General features: G+C 37.8%; 1 protein-coding gene across 11 annotated transcripts in view; it reads right to left on the reverse strand.

The window, feature by feature from the left end:
• Positions 1-17,839, reverse strand: part of EYA4 (EYA transcriptional coactivator and phosphatase 4) — a 144,121-nt gene that overhangs the window by 42,327 nt on the left and 83,955 nt on the right. For 10 of the 11 annotated variants that reach the window (XM_031060833.1, XM_014308914.2, XM_031060834.1 and 7 more), the window contains one exon: positions 6,030-6,154. In XM_031060833.1, the coding sequence (XP_030916693.1) occupies positions 6,030-6,154 (125 nt within the window). Of the gene's footprint in view, positions 1-4,818; positions 4,903-6,029; positions 6,155-17,839 lie in introns of all 11 variants that reach the window. The other variant, XM_031060837.1, reaches the window with a different exon arrangement.

Below are 17,839 nucleotides of genomic sequence, written 5' to 3' on the forward strand. Positions count from 1 at the left end.
GGAATGCCCATTTATCTACACAGCTCTGTACCTGTGCATTCATCCAGCTATTGGTTTTATCAACTGGAATATCTTTGGGGGAGATTTCAACGTAAATTTAATTGATTCTAACAATATCCTAAGAGTAGCATAGAAAAAGGAAACATTAGCTGTCAAGGGATGTAGCACATAACAGAAATAGTTTTGCCTGACAAGTAAAACAATCATAATATGGTTTCATGATAATACAAAAGGAAATTGCTTTCACAGTGCCAGCATGTTGCCTTTCCTCTTTTACAGAGTCTGTGGGGGCCTTTTTGAGCTAGGCCATCAACAAGCAATTTTTCATAACTGAAGAGAGAAGTTTGAAAGAAAAAAAAAAGCCAAAGAACTAGAGGAGGACACAAATGACAGCCATAACAAGTCAGTTTCTTAATCAGAGGTTACCAAACAGTTTCGTCTACTCTGAACTCAAATTTATTTCTTAGGGATCATCATGCAGTCTTACCATCCAAGCTGTAACTGAAAGCACAAAAAGCACCACAGAAGCAGTACAGATTTTTGTAATTAAACATGTTACCTGGACAGAACATTTGGCATGCATTTTTGTAATGGGATTTGGGAACCACCCATCCAGTAGACGTGGTAAGAAACAGCAGTAGAGAATGTGCTGCAGCTCCTATTAGCCTATCTGACTGGCAAATGTGGAAGCCTCATGTATTAATGCAATTTCTTCATGAAGGGCTGGGCATGGACACTTATCACATGCTTCTGGATACCACAGGTTGGTGCCCAGGGCCACAGAGTGAAGAGGCAATGAAGACCTGCACAAGCAACCACCACAGTTGCATGCCAGGTATCCAAATTCCAAGGGCACAGCCTGGGATTTGTGAAGAAGCCTTTGCTGTGATGGGCAGCCTGGCAGAGCCCCCCAACAGGTCTAACACAGGCCAAGGAGAGGCATTCTCTGCCAGCTCGTTACCTGACGCCTCTGAGAAGCCTCAGCTAAGCTGATCAAAGCTCTCATCTGTCAACATCACTGCATCCACATTTGACTGCACTGGCAACAGCAAGGCAAAGGGGGGAATTTCATGTTCTGAGCTGGCAATGTATTTAAAAACTGTGGCACAGATTCAAGTCACCTAAATCAAGCGTATAAAAAGTGCCCACTAATCTGCCTTTATGTTTAGCTGAGACAGAGAGGTACTTCCAGAGGTTGATTCAGTTCAAGTATGACCTGAGCTGCCCTCAAGCTCGCCGTCCCTCATACAGTCTGCAGAGGAAAAGGCAGTGCATGAGATAAATAAAGGATTTAGTTTCCTCATGGGAAAAATGTCCAGAACAACACCTACAGACCCATTCTGCTATTCTGCCCTGAGTCTGTGAGCACTGTGAGTTGTTCATTAGAAATTGCACAGCTACCAGTAAAGCTGCCTGTGACAACCCCTGTGTGAGCTACCTCTCCTGCAAAATCACATCTCATTTGCACTCACACTGCCTAATGGATCTTATTCAGGAAGTCACATGGGATGCTGTTGATGCCTACAACTGTACAAGTGACCTGTGCTGAAGTCAGAGGGACACCTGTTTGGATCAAGCAGGAGAAATTGGGATGAGTTTGTCTCTGTGACTGCTAGAGTGCCCTGCAGCATTACCGGTGCACCAGTGCCAAACAAACCAAGCAGCACCTTCTGGTTTCAGTTGTACACTTGTATCTTTCCATCTACTGTCTGAGATTAAAAACTTTTCGCATGTGTGTCTTTTGAATGGAAACTTCTTTTCATTATTGTTTCTCTTTCATAAAACTACCGTAAATAGTAGTTAAAACTACTAAATAGTCTCCTGCAAGCAGCAGGATATTAATTCAATATGGAATCATTAGGGAAGAATTTTAGCCACATTTTTCCAAGCTGTCATGCACTCCTCATTTTGCTAACTATTATCTTTTCAGTTAAAAAAAAAAAAGAAAGCTGTGACAAAAAACAAACCAAATTGAAAAAAAGTAAGTCTTAAGAGCAATAGAGTAATGAGTCATTCCCATTTCTATAATTATTTGAGAAGGATGTGATTTTATTTTTATCACATCAATAAAACACATATCAAGAAAAAGTTCAAGGGTCATTTGTCACAAAATGATAGCCTCCATTAAACCTCTCAGTCATGTGGAACATGTGTGGTTGCCTGAAGTACCAAAAGTATGTAAATTAATTTATTTGCTGATTACTACATACGGATGCCTCTATGTACTTCTGCAAAGTCTGGACATCTACTTACATGAAAAAGGTACTTTTTAGTACCTTTATCTCCTTCTGCTTAAGAAGGTTATTTCACTATTGTGAAATATAGAGCCAGCTACAAATGTTCAGTACTGCATCCAAGAAGACAGTATGTATTTAACTGTTATATTTAACAAAGACATCAGTCATGAATTGAAATGTTTACTTTAGAATTGTGTCTAGTTCTGGTTAATGCCAGCTGTGTTGCACTGCCATCAGCATGAATAGACACAATCTTTTTTCTTTCCCTGTCAAGAAAATAATCTAAAACAAAAGAAACTCTCTCCTGTGCTTAACTTGAGGAAAAACATTATATTGGCACTGAGTTTTGTTGGAAAATACCTATAGAAATTGTTTTTACATGTGCTTGACTTTAAACAGTTCTACCTTTTTGCATTCAGATTTCATGACAGTAAGGAATTCATCAAGGTCCTTCCTCAGTGTAGCTGGAGATTTTTACTACTACCTGTTTTTCTTTATGCTGTATGTCATTAAATAAAGAAGGGAAAAAGCACAAAGCTAACTAAGGAAAAAGAAAATATTCTAACATCAGTTTAAGAGAATTAATTTTTTTTGTTTAATGTATTGAAAGAGTGAAAATAAAATGAAAAGCAACCTCTAACTGGAAATACATTTGAGTGCTGCTAGCAGTGAAGATTGCCCATGTTCTGCTTTCAGATGGGATAGAGCAAGAAGCTGTGTGCTGCTTAGTTGCCAGCTGGGCTTAGACCATGACAACACAGCGACGGAGCAGAGCCACCAACATCATCAGGTGCTGGGGCACGTGGGGTACAAGGAGCCCCAAGAAGCTGGGCTTGTTCTGTCCTAGGAAGAGGAGGCTGAGGGGAGAGCTAATTGCTGCCTGCAGCTATCTAATGGGAAGGTGCAAAGATGACAAAGAACAAAGGCACACTCACCTCAAAAGGTGCCCTGGGAAACAACAGGTGGGAACAGATACAAGCTGCACTAAGGGAAAAATCCAATTAGATGTAGGAGGAAAATTCAATGCTGCCTTGAGCGACACGATCTAACAGCAATGTTGGCTCTGCTGTGAGTAGTTCCTGGCCCAAATGACCTCCAGGGATCTGTCCAAACTTCATTATTTTAAGGCTAACTCAGAATACAGCTCCCAACAAGCAACAGCTTCTACAATAGACCTTGATGAAAGGACTTAGCAGACCAAAATGACTGCTATTGTGCTGACCACTTTTTTACTTTCTCTAAAGCATTCCTCTATGTTAAGGACTGAAAATGAATGCAGAGTTTCAGGGGCAAGAGGTGCTAATACTATGCATTAAGGAGGACAAGCAAGTGCAACAGAAGTTACAGCAAACAAATCTGATTTTAAAAGCTCATGTAAAAAGCTTGTCATAGGAACGATCTTCCTCTTCCTTTTAGCAGGCCTTAAGAGTTTTCCTGGGAATATACTCAACCAGAAGCAGAATAAAATTCAGAATAAAACCAGAATAAAATTCTAAATATTCTGCTGCCTATGGAAAATGAGATTTAATACAACTAACACATTGTATTTCCTTGCTACTAATAATTAGTAAGAGCTGTCACCTCTTACTAATTGTTGCCTTCCACATTTACCGGAACATGCTGAACAGTTAAAAGAGGCAACAGCTTAAGTTATCTCAGTCTTCCTTAAACTTAAAATCTTGTAATTCGGCAGCAGCATTCACATGGAACAACTTATTCTAGTGCAAATGATCTTTTGTGCTCAAGTCAACTTTTTTTTTGGTAAATTTTCTTTGCATATATGTTTTACAAATGGCAAGCTGATTCTGAGGGATTTTTTAAAATGACAAGTTTTTTGAAATCTTCCTAACTTTAGTCCAAACCTGCACAACTTAAGCACCTTTGTAATGACTTGTAGAGAAACATAGTGATGCATGTTTACATCTATGATTAATCCCATATGTACTGTAATGATGTCACATATAGAGTTATTATTAATCCTTACAACTTCTGACAATTAATAATACATGTCAGGAAACTCATAAATGAAAACAACAGCTTGGAAAAGTTAGCCAAAATTTTGTAAAGTGGCAAGTTACATGTGGCAGCACATTAGACATAAGCTTTGATTAATAATGAAAGCCTTAGTAGGAGTAAGAACAATACTGTCAACCTTGACTTGTGTTCCAGTAATCATGCAACACTTTACTTAAAAACAAAAGAAAAGCAAATGGGCATTCTGTGAAAATTCCATTGGTCTGATTTCCACCAATGCTGCCTACTGGCAATTCCCAGCAATGCTGAACACCACAGGACAATCCCAGTCACTCAGAGCATGTAGACAGCTAAGCTAATTATAAGCGGGTTAAATTCTCCTTGCTCATCAAATGACTTTCAGAGCATTGTAAGATAACTGCTTGTAGCAACTTCCTAACGGTTTTCTGGCTGTGGTAAAAGCCTTTGAGAAGGGGTAGGGAAAAAATGCTCAGGGTGAGGGGGAACCCCATGAAAACTTTCAAACTGCATAAGAACAGACCAGAGCAAATGGAGAGAGATGTCACACAGCAGTCATGGGGACACACCACACACGCATGCACTGTACCAGGCTCTCTCATACTTGTTGCAGAGGAGGGAGTACTGCAACTCAGCAACCAGTCTGCAGTATTTAACACAGTCATGTTGTCTCCTGAGAACAGGAATGGTACAACAGTTCATTTTCCCGATGTCTGTTCAGTGTAAATGAATGGTCTTCAAGGCAAAGCAGTGTTTTGGCACTTTAGTCAAGCCTTTTAACGGAACTGTATTGGTTTAATGGGTATTATTTTAACTGGTTTATTTATGCACATTGTATAATATAGAGGCATCAGTTACTAGTGTTCTTTAATAGCATGCTGGAAGTTTTCTCTTCTCTTTATACTGGAATAAGGATTCTGTTCAAAAATAGGATTCAGCTCTTTTTTGCAGAGCTCAGTTACCCTCCCAGGCATATCCACTTGTTATTGACATTGACAGACTTTTATTTAAATAAAGTGAATAAAATGCTGTACCTTGTGGCCAGAAAGAAGAAACAAAAAAAAATTTCTTAGTACCAACTGTTAAAATAGACAGTAATGTATAAACTGTAAAGAAGGAACTCTAGCTTGACTCATATCCATGGTGTCACTTTCATGGACTGCACCTCAGAATGTGGCACCCAGCCTCCCACTGCTATGGTAGAATTGGTTATCTGAAAGCATTGGAATATCTGTATTGTAGTTGCATGGCAGTACTACATTATCACCTACAGCAGTAATGACCAGTTACTGCTGAGGAAAACAAACAATCCCTTTATTACAAGCTTTCATTACCTCCCAAGAAGTGAAACTCATCGGCAAAAAAAACCTCCATATTTCCTAAGTCTAATTGTGACGCACTTCTCTTGATAATGATTTTAATTTAACATAAATGCATGCAACTCAGGGTACAAGAGTAAATTATTACTCATCAAGGAAGTATGACACAGAAAATACAATTCATTTTGTAAGTTACCAACAGGTATAAGCAAACATTTAACACTGTGTTCAAATCAACCATCCAAAAATTTTCCTTATTTCATCTTTGCACCTTGTTTCAGTTCTCCCTCTCACTTTAGTTGGCGCAAATCAAGAAAGTGATGATGGAATTAGAACTTTACACTTGTATGACTGCTAATTTTTCATCATTCTTGCTGGATTTATAAACAGGTATACAGTAATTCTTGAAATTATGATAAAAAATGCATATGACTAAAAACTAGCCAAAACTTTCTGTGTGCCAGCTGTGTCTTATACTTACCTCCTGTTCCATTTGTTGTGACTGATGTGCTACTGAGATTAGATTTATCCAATTTGGAACTACCTGGTGCATCACTACTTCCAACAAGATTATGAGGACTGGCTAGATCCTGCATTTCCATAGACCTGTTAAAAAACAAGGTGACAGTATTAATGCATTGTGGTAGTATCTAAAATAATCTGCTTTTTCTATAATTTTTTTTTTTAATATGGAGAGTTTGCAATGCATCCAGATTGACAAATCAGTGCAGGTTCCTTTGACATCTTTGCCTTTTACCAAACCTAGGAAAGTAGTTAACAGCAACAGTGCCACTATTTTCCACTTTTCCTTTAGATATTATGGAGTGACACAGGCTTATGAAACTTCCCCTGAAACACACCACAGAGTTTGTGCATATGAAAGCTGAAACAGGAACTTCTGCCTCTCATTATCTGTATTCCAACAACCAGCAGTTAGTGCATCCAGGCTGAATTACAAGAACAGCCCATAGAAGTGAATGAACAGAACTTTTGTGTACATCTGGAAAATTCTTCACTCCTACAAATGTGTCTGTTGTTCTTGGATCTCTTGATACTTGTTTTCTTCTGCGTAATTTCTGGGAAGCTTGCAAGATTTCAAGTGGATTTAGGCTGCTATGAATTCCAGCCTCACAGTTACACTGGGGGCCTGTAGATGGCTTTCATGCAGTGACAACAGATCTGCCTTTCTCAGACAAAGACAGAGCAGACAAGGAACATTTCTTGTTAGACCGGTAATTGCAATCCAATTTGCAGTCTGTGCTCGCCCACACCTTCTTCATTTATATATTAATTACACAGATTTTTTTCCCCCAGAGAAACAATTTTCCTATATATATGCAAAGTTGCCAGCCCATGTGTAACAAGAGAATGATCTACCATATGTGTACTCCAAAGGCCAACAGAAAGATTGACTTACATAGGATGTGAAAGCCCCATTACATGCTAGAAGGCTGAGATGGAGAGGAAAGAGATGAACAGTTGGCATGGTTCAGTAACAACAATAGCTCCCAGGTATTCATATTCTGACCAGGACAATCAATGGCAAATCACTAAGGGCAATACCCAACATCGTAAGAATTTATTTCAAGTTTCACTTTGAAACTACCTATCTTCTGTGCTCCACAGATCCTGCTCTGTGGAAAAAAAAAAACCAAAACCCCCCTACCTTTCCATCAAATATGGGTCTGCTGGCTGAAACTGGATTTTTTCCCCTCCAGAAAATGAAATTATCTGGCTTTTATACTCCTAATTCTGTTGATCTCCTGGATGATTTAATCCCTCACATTACATTAATTTAACCCAAGACAGAGATTCAGAGCTTTCACGTCTTGAATATATTTGAGAAAATGTAGGAAATACTATATCTCAACTGGGAAAATAAATGGAAGCTTTGCCCAAAGCCACATGAAGCAAAGAATCCCATTTACTCAAGTAAATGCTCAGTCAACAATGAGATGCTCTGGCTAAGCCTTTGGTAGGATAGCCTGCCCAGCAGCACTACGGATGAGCAGGAAAAAAATGGTATTGCTGTTGGCCATGCATCAGCAGGTAAGGATTTTACAGCCATATTCAAGGAAATGAAAAGGCACAAGCTGAGATTTGAACTGCATTGAACACAATTTCTTCACCTAATTGTATATACATTTCTACACCTCTGTCAGCAATGCATTTTATTTGTTGTCTACTGGAAATGTGATCAGTTAGATGAAATGAAATGAACTCAGGTTGTTTACAAGTCTGCCAGGTTTTGTTTAGCAGTTTCTGTACAAGTATAGCAGCTAAAGGTTAAAAAACGTCTATGGGTTTCCATCTTGTATGTATTTAAGGGAGCAGAAGAATGCTACACAAAATAAACAATGTGTGTTTCATTGCATATACAGTGTAATGCTCCCCACGTGTTCACTTGGCAGTTTTAAATATCATGATTTCCTGTTGAAGTATGATCAGCACACAGATACCTAATAGGCAGTTCCAGCTTAGAAAGCTCACACGTGGTTTTTCCCCCTTGGTTTGCATAAAAGTTACAATTTCTTTTCAGACAGGCATACATCATTGCCACAGATGCAAGCACTTCAGCAGCATTTTTAGAAGCAAAATCACTGGTTCACCTACCTAGTCTTTTTAAGAAGTATCCATTTTAAGTACTTTTCACAGCCAAATGAATCAGGTTTTCCTAATCAAATCAGATCTTTTTTCAATCAGAAAACTAGGTCCACTAACTCTCATTTTCTTGGCAAAGAATAGAAACAACTAAATTTTGTAAAATGAATATTTTTGTTCCAAACAAGCACAAAAGCTTCTGTTCAGAGAAGTATTTTTATCGCCCTAATTTATTTTCTGTAACAAAAATGACATCCCATCCACAGACATGGCAAGTTAATTAAGTAAGAGTATTTTTAAAGTAGTGCCTTCACAAATAGACATTTTCTTCTGCAGGAGTAAAAGACATCTTGTACTTATTGGTAGTCTATTCAGAATAAAAAGGATATCCAAACCAATAAAATTTTCACAAAACCATGTGTATACATTGTATTATCCTGGGTGCTCCATCCTGTGTGAACAAGTACTGGGATTACTTTAATATATCCCTATGTGATTTATTTACAGAAGCGCACATGTTGCCTTCTGTGTAACACATATAATTCAATTCACTTTTCTGGATATATTTAGTTTACCTTTAGCCTAAAGACTTCTCAGGAAGATGTAACAGACTTAGTAAAATCTTATCTTCCAGTGAATGGAGGATTCAGGAAAAATGCTTAGTAAAATGGACAAAATAATTCCAACATCTTGAATCCATTTTGTCAAACTAAATGTTTATCAGAGTCCTGCTTTCACTGACTTAATCAGAAGCAGGTTCAGGTTCAGTATGTGCTTTCCTGCACTAAAAAAAAGTTGAAAAGAAATCTCTGAAGGAGTAGTTAATACTTCTAAGTTTATGCAGCTATTTATTAAAGACTGCTTTCTAATAAATGCAGTGTGTTCCAGTTTAGGTGGAATAAAGTTTATCGTTAAGGGTGCTTAAAAAACTACACTGTACAATTTTATTTTACATATTTTGTTTCTCTGCCATGCACATAACTGAGCTTTAGTTTTATCCCTCCTGCAATGTCTCAAACTGCTTTTTTTAGAATAATTAAGTAAAATTCTACATTGTATTAAAAAAAAAAGCATTTTGTCAGGAAATGGATTGGATAAGAATAAGTTTTAATTATCTCTTGACTGTTTGAAGATTTGCATTATTCCCAGCTTCTGAGCAAAATCCTGAAACCTGGCAAGACAGATTTGTCTTTTATTCTGCTTTGGCTGTGCCTAAAGTCTCTGAAAGTTGGTATTTGCACATGCTTAGTGGATCATTTCAGAGGGTTACTGCAAAAGTCTCTAAAACATCCCATTTCACAGAATGGTCTCCCAGATCTCAGTGGGCTTTAACTCCAACCTGTGGACAACCCTACCCAAGTGAAGAAGGTTTGAATCAAAAATATATCTGTGTGGGGATTCTGGATCTTCCCCCTTTTTTACAGCATATTCTGTTCCCCAGCTTGAAGTCACATCTTTTCAAGGGTTTCAAGCCTATGCTCAGAAGTGAATTAAGGAACAGCATCCAAAGAGACAAATTCCACCCTCTTCTGTCCCATCTTTACAAGTGTGGATGAACAGAACTTGTGCCCCACCCCAGATCACCAGAATGCACAGCCCAGCACTATAACCCAACCTTGCCCGGAAGGTTTAAGTAGGACTAAAGATCATTGCCCCATGTGACAACTGCATCTCTCTATTTCTGTATAGCTTACACTTGTGTTGTTTTAAAGGCAAAAAGCCCAAGCCTTGCTTCTACAGTTGCTTTTAAAATTCCTCTTTTTTCCCTCCCTTCATTACAATCACATATTCATTTGTGCACTGCAGACATAAAATCTATTTTCAGAAAATCTGGGTTGCTATTACTGTGCTATCCATCTGCATTCCCAGTTTAATTATTATTAAGGTGGACTTAGAGCTGGATCCTTTCACAGCTTGTAACTCCATTGATTATTTATTAATTCTACAAGTAGAACATATTTTCATAATTTTCTTGAAAGAGATGATGTTTTAAAATGTAAACTTTTTGCTTCATAATCAAGTTCAAACATTTTTACCAACAAGATCAAAAGTATGAAATAATTTATCAAAGATTTATAAAATAATAAATATTCTAACATGAAAACAAAGTACTTCAAATCCCAGCCTAACCAGAACATTTTACAAATACCATTTCCTTTGTGCAGAATTTGAAGCAAATCCAAATTAGAGGAGAACTAAAAGGACTAGATGGAGGCTATTTAAAATTGAATCATTTAATTTAGTTTGTAAATAATCATAACAAAAATGTTTAAAATATTTAAAATTCTTTGATAGGAAATTTGCCCCACACATTTCTTTAGTAGAATCTCATGAAACTTCACTGACGCAAAAATGCGTATTTTTTATTACTACTACTATTATTATTATTACTATTACTACTATTACTACTACTACTTTTAGTATTATTACTATTACTGTTAGGTCAGCTTCACCCCTGTTTTTCTAGTATCCCTCCTGTTGTAACACATATTCTTAAATGCTCTATCTCACAGAAACATGCAGTCTTGTCCATTTAAGTTATCAGCTACCCTGGAGGTTCTGAAATTAAGCAAACTGTCCCTTTATTTCAAATTAAATTTTAGTGCAATAGGAAGATTGGATAACAGAACTGTTCAAACTTGACTAAATCTGTTTCCTACTGGTATCCTCTCAGCTCTCAGACCAACTACACTGTTTTGAACACAAGTAGATTATCTTTTTTCCATTTCCTACATAGTTTGTTTTAGGCAGAGCTTTCAGCCATGTTCTGAACAGGACAAGTGAGCTCATCTCCCTTTAATATGCAGTCTGAAGTAGTTCAGACAAGCCTTTATTCTGACAAAAACAATCAAAATGGATGCACATACACAAATGTCATTTGTCCAATATAAATAAAATCTGTAACAAGTTTAAAACAATCAATAATTTAGATAACACCACAATTATAAACGAGGGTTTTTTTCCACTGTTTTGGGGTTTGGTTTTTGGATTTGTTTGCTTGTTTTTTTTGTGTTTGGTTTGTTGTTTTTTTTTAAATTGCATTCATAGTTAAACCTGATATTTTTCATGTTAATTTGCACCTAACAGTACTGTAAATAATGCAATTAAAAAGAAGTTACACCAACCCTTCAGAGGCTACAGTAGGCAATAAGAAAGAGGGAGAAGAGAGATTCTGGATGATGGACAGGTTTCCAGAGAATATACAAATTCATGTACACTGACACACAGATACATCCAACCTTATAACAATTCTTTGGTGCTCAATATACACAAAAACACGTGTTTAAGTGTATACACAACAAAAAACTTCCCAACACCTTCCCACAGAAGATCTCCACCAATAGTGCAACAAAACATGCAGCCAAAAAAATCTCCTCAAGTGAGTAATATTTCCAATCATTTCATCAACCCCAAAATAAAAGTTCATATTTTCTTTTCCAAGTGCTTTTACACTGTTTATGGCAGTATTGTTCTTTTTTTTTGTCACTGTAAAAGGTAAGGAAGGAAGAGCACAACCAATGAAATAAACCTATTCCATTGAGACAACTACCCCTCTTGTTTTCCCTGGCTCATCAAGCCCACCTATAGATCTTAAGCTTAGTAGATGGCCAAAATAGCAGAATTTTTGCTGTTCTAGGCACAATATCCCAAAAGCTGCTCCTCCAACACACAAGTGCTGAAAACCTGCCAGATTTAAAAACAAATAATAGTACTGGACACTAGCAAGACCTCCTTCTTGTTCTCCTTGAGGCCTCCTTTCTTAACTTGTAAAGCAATACAGTGCTAAGAAGCAGTAAAATAATGTCATGTTATATTGATAAAGCCAGCAAATGCTCCTCAGAGTTTTATTTAATTACTTTTATTTTTAGCAATACAGAAAACAAGTGCTTACCTTTCTGCAATCATTTGGGGATAGGAGGTGAATTACAGCTGTATAATTTCTGTTTCTTATGTGTTTGGAAGTACAGTGTCAACATTCATATTAAAAAATAATAGAAGAGGAATTCATATTCCAAGAATAAAAATACTTCCATCAATCTACAACCAGTGTCAGACAGAGAGTATCAAATAAAGGGAACCTTAGTAAAACAAAGAATTAAAACATCCAAGTTTTTCTACCATGTTAAGGAATACCACATAGGTAATAAAAAAATAAAAATATCACAAGGTTGAGCTTCGCAAAACTGTAAGTATAAAGTAGGAGCTAGACAGTATAAAGTACTAGACTCTCTATGGACTCCTAATTACAAGTTTGAATATCACCATGCAGCTTCCCAGCACACAAGTTCAAGCTCACAGGAAAAGAACCCACACCCAGATATTGCAATAACTGCACTGTGGAGAGGAACAATAATTTGAGGAAAATTCAAAAGTGCCTGATTTTGTTTAAGAGCTTTTTCGATCTCAGATAAACTGCTTGTCTTACAGAGGATGGGACTCCTTAGGTAATTCTTTGGGGTATACAAGGGCACAACTTGTGATTGTATCTCAGTTTTGCTTTCCTGCCTATTGTTCTTTGCCTGGCCATTCAAACCTAATACCAAGAGAAAAAACCCTCCTGCAGACAGTATTCCATTACAGGAGCTGTCTGACAGGCAGACAGTGTCAGTGCCTGGGATGCACTTGATGCAGAGGGCTCAGCTGAGAAAATGGGTGAGCAGGTTTGATGACAAAGGCTGGCATTGTCGCTTTCCCCCTTACACCATTCACAGGTAAAGAAAAAGACATTTCTTTTAACAGCACTGCAGCATCTTCCCCATCCCCCATTCCCACTTCCCCAGTTAAGCTTTTGCTATCACCCTGCCTTTTTTGACCCTGTGCCACCTTGAGCTTCACTGTGCTTCCTAACAATTAGGTGTCAGATATTTTTTGTCTTTATTAAATCTATGCTTCTCTCTTTTCTCACCACAGGAACAACTGCCAAAGGTTGAAGACTTTGTTAATCTAGTATATAGGTATTGCTTTAGTAATAAGCTGATATTATTTTTTTTACTGAAAAGGATATGTGTATTTGCTCTTTCTGACTCTAGTGGGAAGATATGACTAAATACTGTGAAAGAAAATTGCTTAAAAATTCAAGCTTATTTTAGTCGGAAAAGAAAAACTGGTATTTTCTTCTTGTGCCTGAAAGTGAGAAGCTTAGCTTTGCTCCTATGGTGATTAAACACACCAATTAATTTAGACAGCTTGGATTGTTGTGCTACATAATTGCTGAAAACTATTATTTGCTTAAAAGCCAGTAACTGCATGGCTCCCCTTGTTTCTGATTGACAGACATTTTATTTCAGTTTAATGTCATTTAATGTAGTTTCCAGAAAACCGCAGAAAACTGTCTATTCTAATGCAGTTCAGTCGGCCACAAATTCACATTACAATAATTTTTCACTGCTTTCTGACTTTTATTTGGAATGAATGTCATTTCCCTGTCACAATTAAAAGATAATGCAAAATTAATTTGGATTTCCACAGTTTTGGATAGAACATAGAATACCTAGGAGCCATTTCTGGATTCTCCTGTTGGACATGAAATTGACTTGTCCAAAGCCAACAAGGTTTAAAATAAATAAATAAAAATCAAGACAAATCAGGGAGAGTGGAACTTACTAAATTATTTACCTCAGCATAAACTTCCACCTCACATGGTCTATGCTCAGTAAATTGTTCAATTACAAAACACAGATTCAGAGTAGGGAAATAGGTAGGCTGACACTGAAAAAGTAACAGGAGGAGCTTTTTTTTCCATATATTCCTATTCCACATCATCTCTCCACTCTGATTAAAATTGGTTTGAGTTGATGAAAGCAAATAATAGTTTTATATGAGAAACAGTTCCATTCTGATATAATACACTAATGTACATATATACATAAGGTAAAGCTATGCAGAATAATACCTTCTGGCCAGCTGGATCCCAGCCTTTCAGATTTTTCTGGGCTATCCCAATGTGACAGTCACAGTTTTGATGGGATGAAATTTTAGCTAAGGGTTTACACTCCAATCACTGGAGGAAGTATCTGGACAGAGGCAATGTGGTGAAAGGAAAAGGCAGCTGGTTGGAGAAAACCACTCCAGGAGCCAGAGATAGAACATCTAAACTAGTAAGTGTCAAAGACCAGGGACTGAAGGAATAGCAGAACCAGGGGCTGGGTGGTCAATTCTTTGAATCCACGTAGAGACCAGCCCATCCCAAGCCTGGGCATGTGAACAGAAAATACATTAAGATACATAGGCACCTGCTACTTAACAAAACCAAAAGACAAACAAACAAAAAAACCCACCCCAAACAAACAAAACAAAGCGAAACACTAAAGTAGGTTTTGAAGTCCTTATGCAAGTATTTAAGTAAATCAAAAGTGATAATGACAGCACAGTTCCATGGGGAGCTGTCAACTATCCAACTTACATGAAATATAAACTACCAGTTTACAGATACATAAGATCTAAATGCAAGTCTTTGGATCACAGGGCCACATTTTCAAAGATTAGTTCACCCAACAGCTTCTGATCACTTCCAGATGTGACAGGCCCTTGCAAATGCTGTGGTTCTGACAACATGATGTGCTGTGTCATAAACAAGTAACAAACACTTCTGTGGAGATGGCTGGAATGCAAACAGCAAGCCTGTGGCCTTCCCCCCTGTGCCACTATTTCTGTATAACAACTGCTCAGAGTCACATCTGAAAAATCTGCTGGAAATTTCAGACTCCCACATCTCTGGCAGGTGGACATAAGGAACAGGTAACAAACTCAGTGACTTAAGGATCTCACAAAATCCTTCTTTGGTGGTTTTGAGTCTGATTTGAGCAACAGACTGTTTCTCATATATACAGAGGAATGTGGAGATGATCAGCTCTGCCAATTACTAGTCTGTTGTTAATCTGTCCTTTGTAAAACACAGCCTTCAAAATGACACTGCTTATTGCAGTCATAATATTATGAATTTAAATATAATAATGTCAACTGTATTCATGTCAGACAATATTTAAGCAAATATAAAATTGGGAAATCAGAGATGAAGGGCTGGGAATTTTGCTGTTGGCTTCAGTGGAGCCTGGACAGCATGATGTAAGTGTGAACTCATATTTTCATAAAAAAAAAGAGCAACGGGTGGGTTGTGTCTGACTCACCCTAAATTGAGATGTCTGTTATATTTCAAACATGGTTCTTCTTCATCAGGGAATGTCCAAAGCAAAAAAACTTCTTTCAGGTGTGCTGTATGAAGAGTGATCATACCTCACTTCAATGTAATTTCTTTAGCCACCAGTACAGGGGCCTTGCAAGAACTTCATCAGCTTCCAGAAAGGATGAGTTATGATGACAGACTAGGCAGAATACAGGAGTTGCCAAAAACTTGTCGTTTTCATGCTCTATTCATATTTTAATGCAAACATTCTGAAACTTCTCTTGGTAAATACAATATACAGAGAATTACTGGCAAGCAGTCTTAACGTGGGAAACATTAACACATCTCACTTTTAACAGAGAAGTTCCCCTTATAAGTTAAACCTGATCTGAATCTTGGCTCCCAAGACAAATATTCTGTAGTTTACCTCATGTGGAGCACATTATGTTTGGCTCCAAAACAGTTTGTGTCAAAAGCAATTATTTCTGTCCTCTAATTGCAGTCCCAACAATGAGTTTGGTTTAGAATATAAAACAAATATATGCAACTTGCTGACTGCCTGATGCCTTAACTGCCTCAGCATCTGACCACTGTAAGGAGTAGCTGGGCACAGCCATTCTGCATGGCAAGGTACACTAGGTGTGCTGCACACACAACCTTTGTAATTTTGCCCAGGATGACCTTATTGCCTGGAAGAACCTAAAAGAACTTTGCATAACTAATTACACTCAAAACAAATTCCATTATCCTGAGCAAGAGAGAGAATAATGCTCTGATAAATGCACCAATGCTGATTGTTCTTTACAACTGATATAAAATGACTACACTTCATTTTGCTTTGCTGTTTGATTTCCCCAAGTTCTTTTATAATTTGAAACTTAAAGCATACACACCTTTTTCATTTCGGGTGAAGCAGGCGATTTTTCTAAGAGTTAATAAATACGTGTCACTGAGAACTCTGGGGCACAGTTCCCCTCCCCTGAATTTTCCCCTTGGGTCACAAGAAGGGGCAGGTAGCAGCTGCAAATCTGTAACACCTCCATTTCCAGCTCAGCCTGCATGCTGATAAGCCAGCCTCCAGGCCAGGGCATACCTGCCTGCCTGGCCAGAGCCACAGGAGTGGGGCACTGGCAGAGCCACCACTGCAGCCCTCACTGCCCCAGCACACGCACAGCAGCCCTGGGAACCAGCCTCTCTGCTGGTTACCCTCCTTTAGAGCTCCCTCTGTTCAAAACATGGCTTACACCAAATGGTTGGACTCACCAAGACTTCTGACATCATGCTTAGCTTTTTAAAATCATTAGGTGTCCACCTCTGTCCAAGTACTGAGGGAAAAACAAGGTAAAGGAAACAAGCCCTGCAGTGCTGTTGGTTATGTCCACCCACACCCATACTTTGGATGCAAGATTGTAACTTTACTGCATTTAACACAGGTTCCCCATGGTTCCCCAAGAACCTGGTTTGTGAGACAGGGCAGAGTGCGAGATGTTCATAATAACATGACTGCTTTTTATAATACATTTATTCTTGTTTCTCAGCAAACGTTAAAATATTGCTGTTGGGAAACATGGTATAATAATGAAATGCTAAGAGGGATGAAAGTGCTTCTCTGGTACTATTTTGAGAAAGTCATGAAAAGCACTACATCTTTGAGAGCACAGGGGTTTATTTTCTATTTAATTTAATCTACATAATTAGAAGGAAAATAAGACATAAGCCTGAAATAACATAGGAATAAAACATGATCTTATGTCTAGTCACCTGCCAATTACTTCTACACTGAAAAGCAAATAAAATCCCAAAACCCCTAAAAATTAAAGTGACAGAGATTTAGTTGTAAATTGAAACAGAACTTAAACGGAATTCACCAAACAGGATGTCCTCCCTCTCTGCCCTCTTCTGCACTCGCACCACACAATAAATAATTCTGTTAAAAAGTTGATCCGTGGAATTGCTTTATTTATTTGGGCACTGCATGTGCGTTTCTCCATAGCTCTGCCAAACATACCTTCCCACAGACTTGTTACTTCAGTCCTGGGCCTCTCTTAAATGGCAGACACAAATCCCCTGTGAATTAGATTGAGACCATCATGCTAATTTTCACATTTAACCAAAACCAGATTTAAACTTATGTTTTCAAAGGTGGATGGCTAGTGGAAGGCAAGTATATTTTATGATTTTAAGAGGAGGTAAAGTTACTTCTGCTCTACAAATGACATTAAGAAATTCCCAAAGAAATTTGACAATAATACGAACTTAGATCACAGTAAATTATATCACTTGGCAGCTAAACTGGAGAACTAAGTCCAGAATTGCCAAAAAAACTCAAGACACACATTTGGATATATGGAAAGCTTTGCAATGATTAACAGAAAGGAGTCTGCACAGGCATCTTGTGAGACCTATAAAGAACCTTATCAGTTTGGGTTTTTTTTTTAATAAAAGTGTTCAAAAGGAGAAGATAGAACAGACAGACCATCTGCAATGTAACCACATAAAAGACCCCTGGGCAAATCCAAACCCATTAGCAGAAGTGCTTGACAAATCTGCCAAAGAGCCAGATGCTG

The sequence above is a fragment of the Geospiza fortis genome, unplaced genomic scaffold (assembly GCF_000277835.1).
Source record: "Geospiza fortis unplaced genomic scaffold, GeoFor_1.0 scaffold217, whole genome shotgun sequence".
NCBI lineage: Eukaryota > Metazoa > Chordata > Aves > Passeriformes > Thraupidae > Geospiza > Geospiza fortis.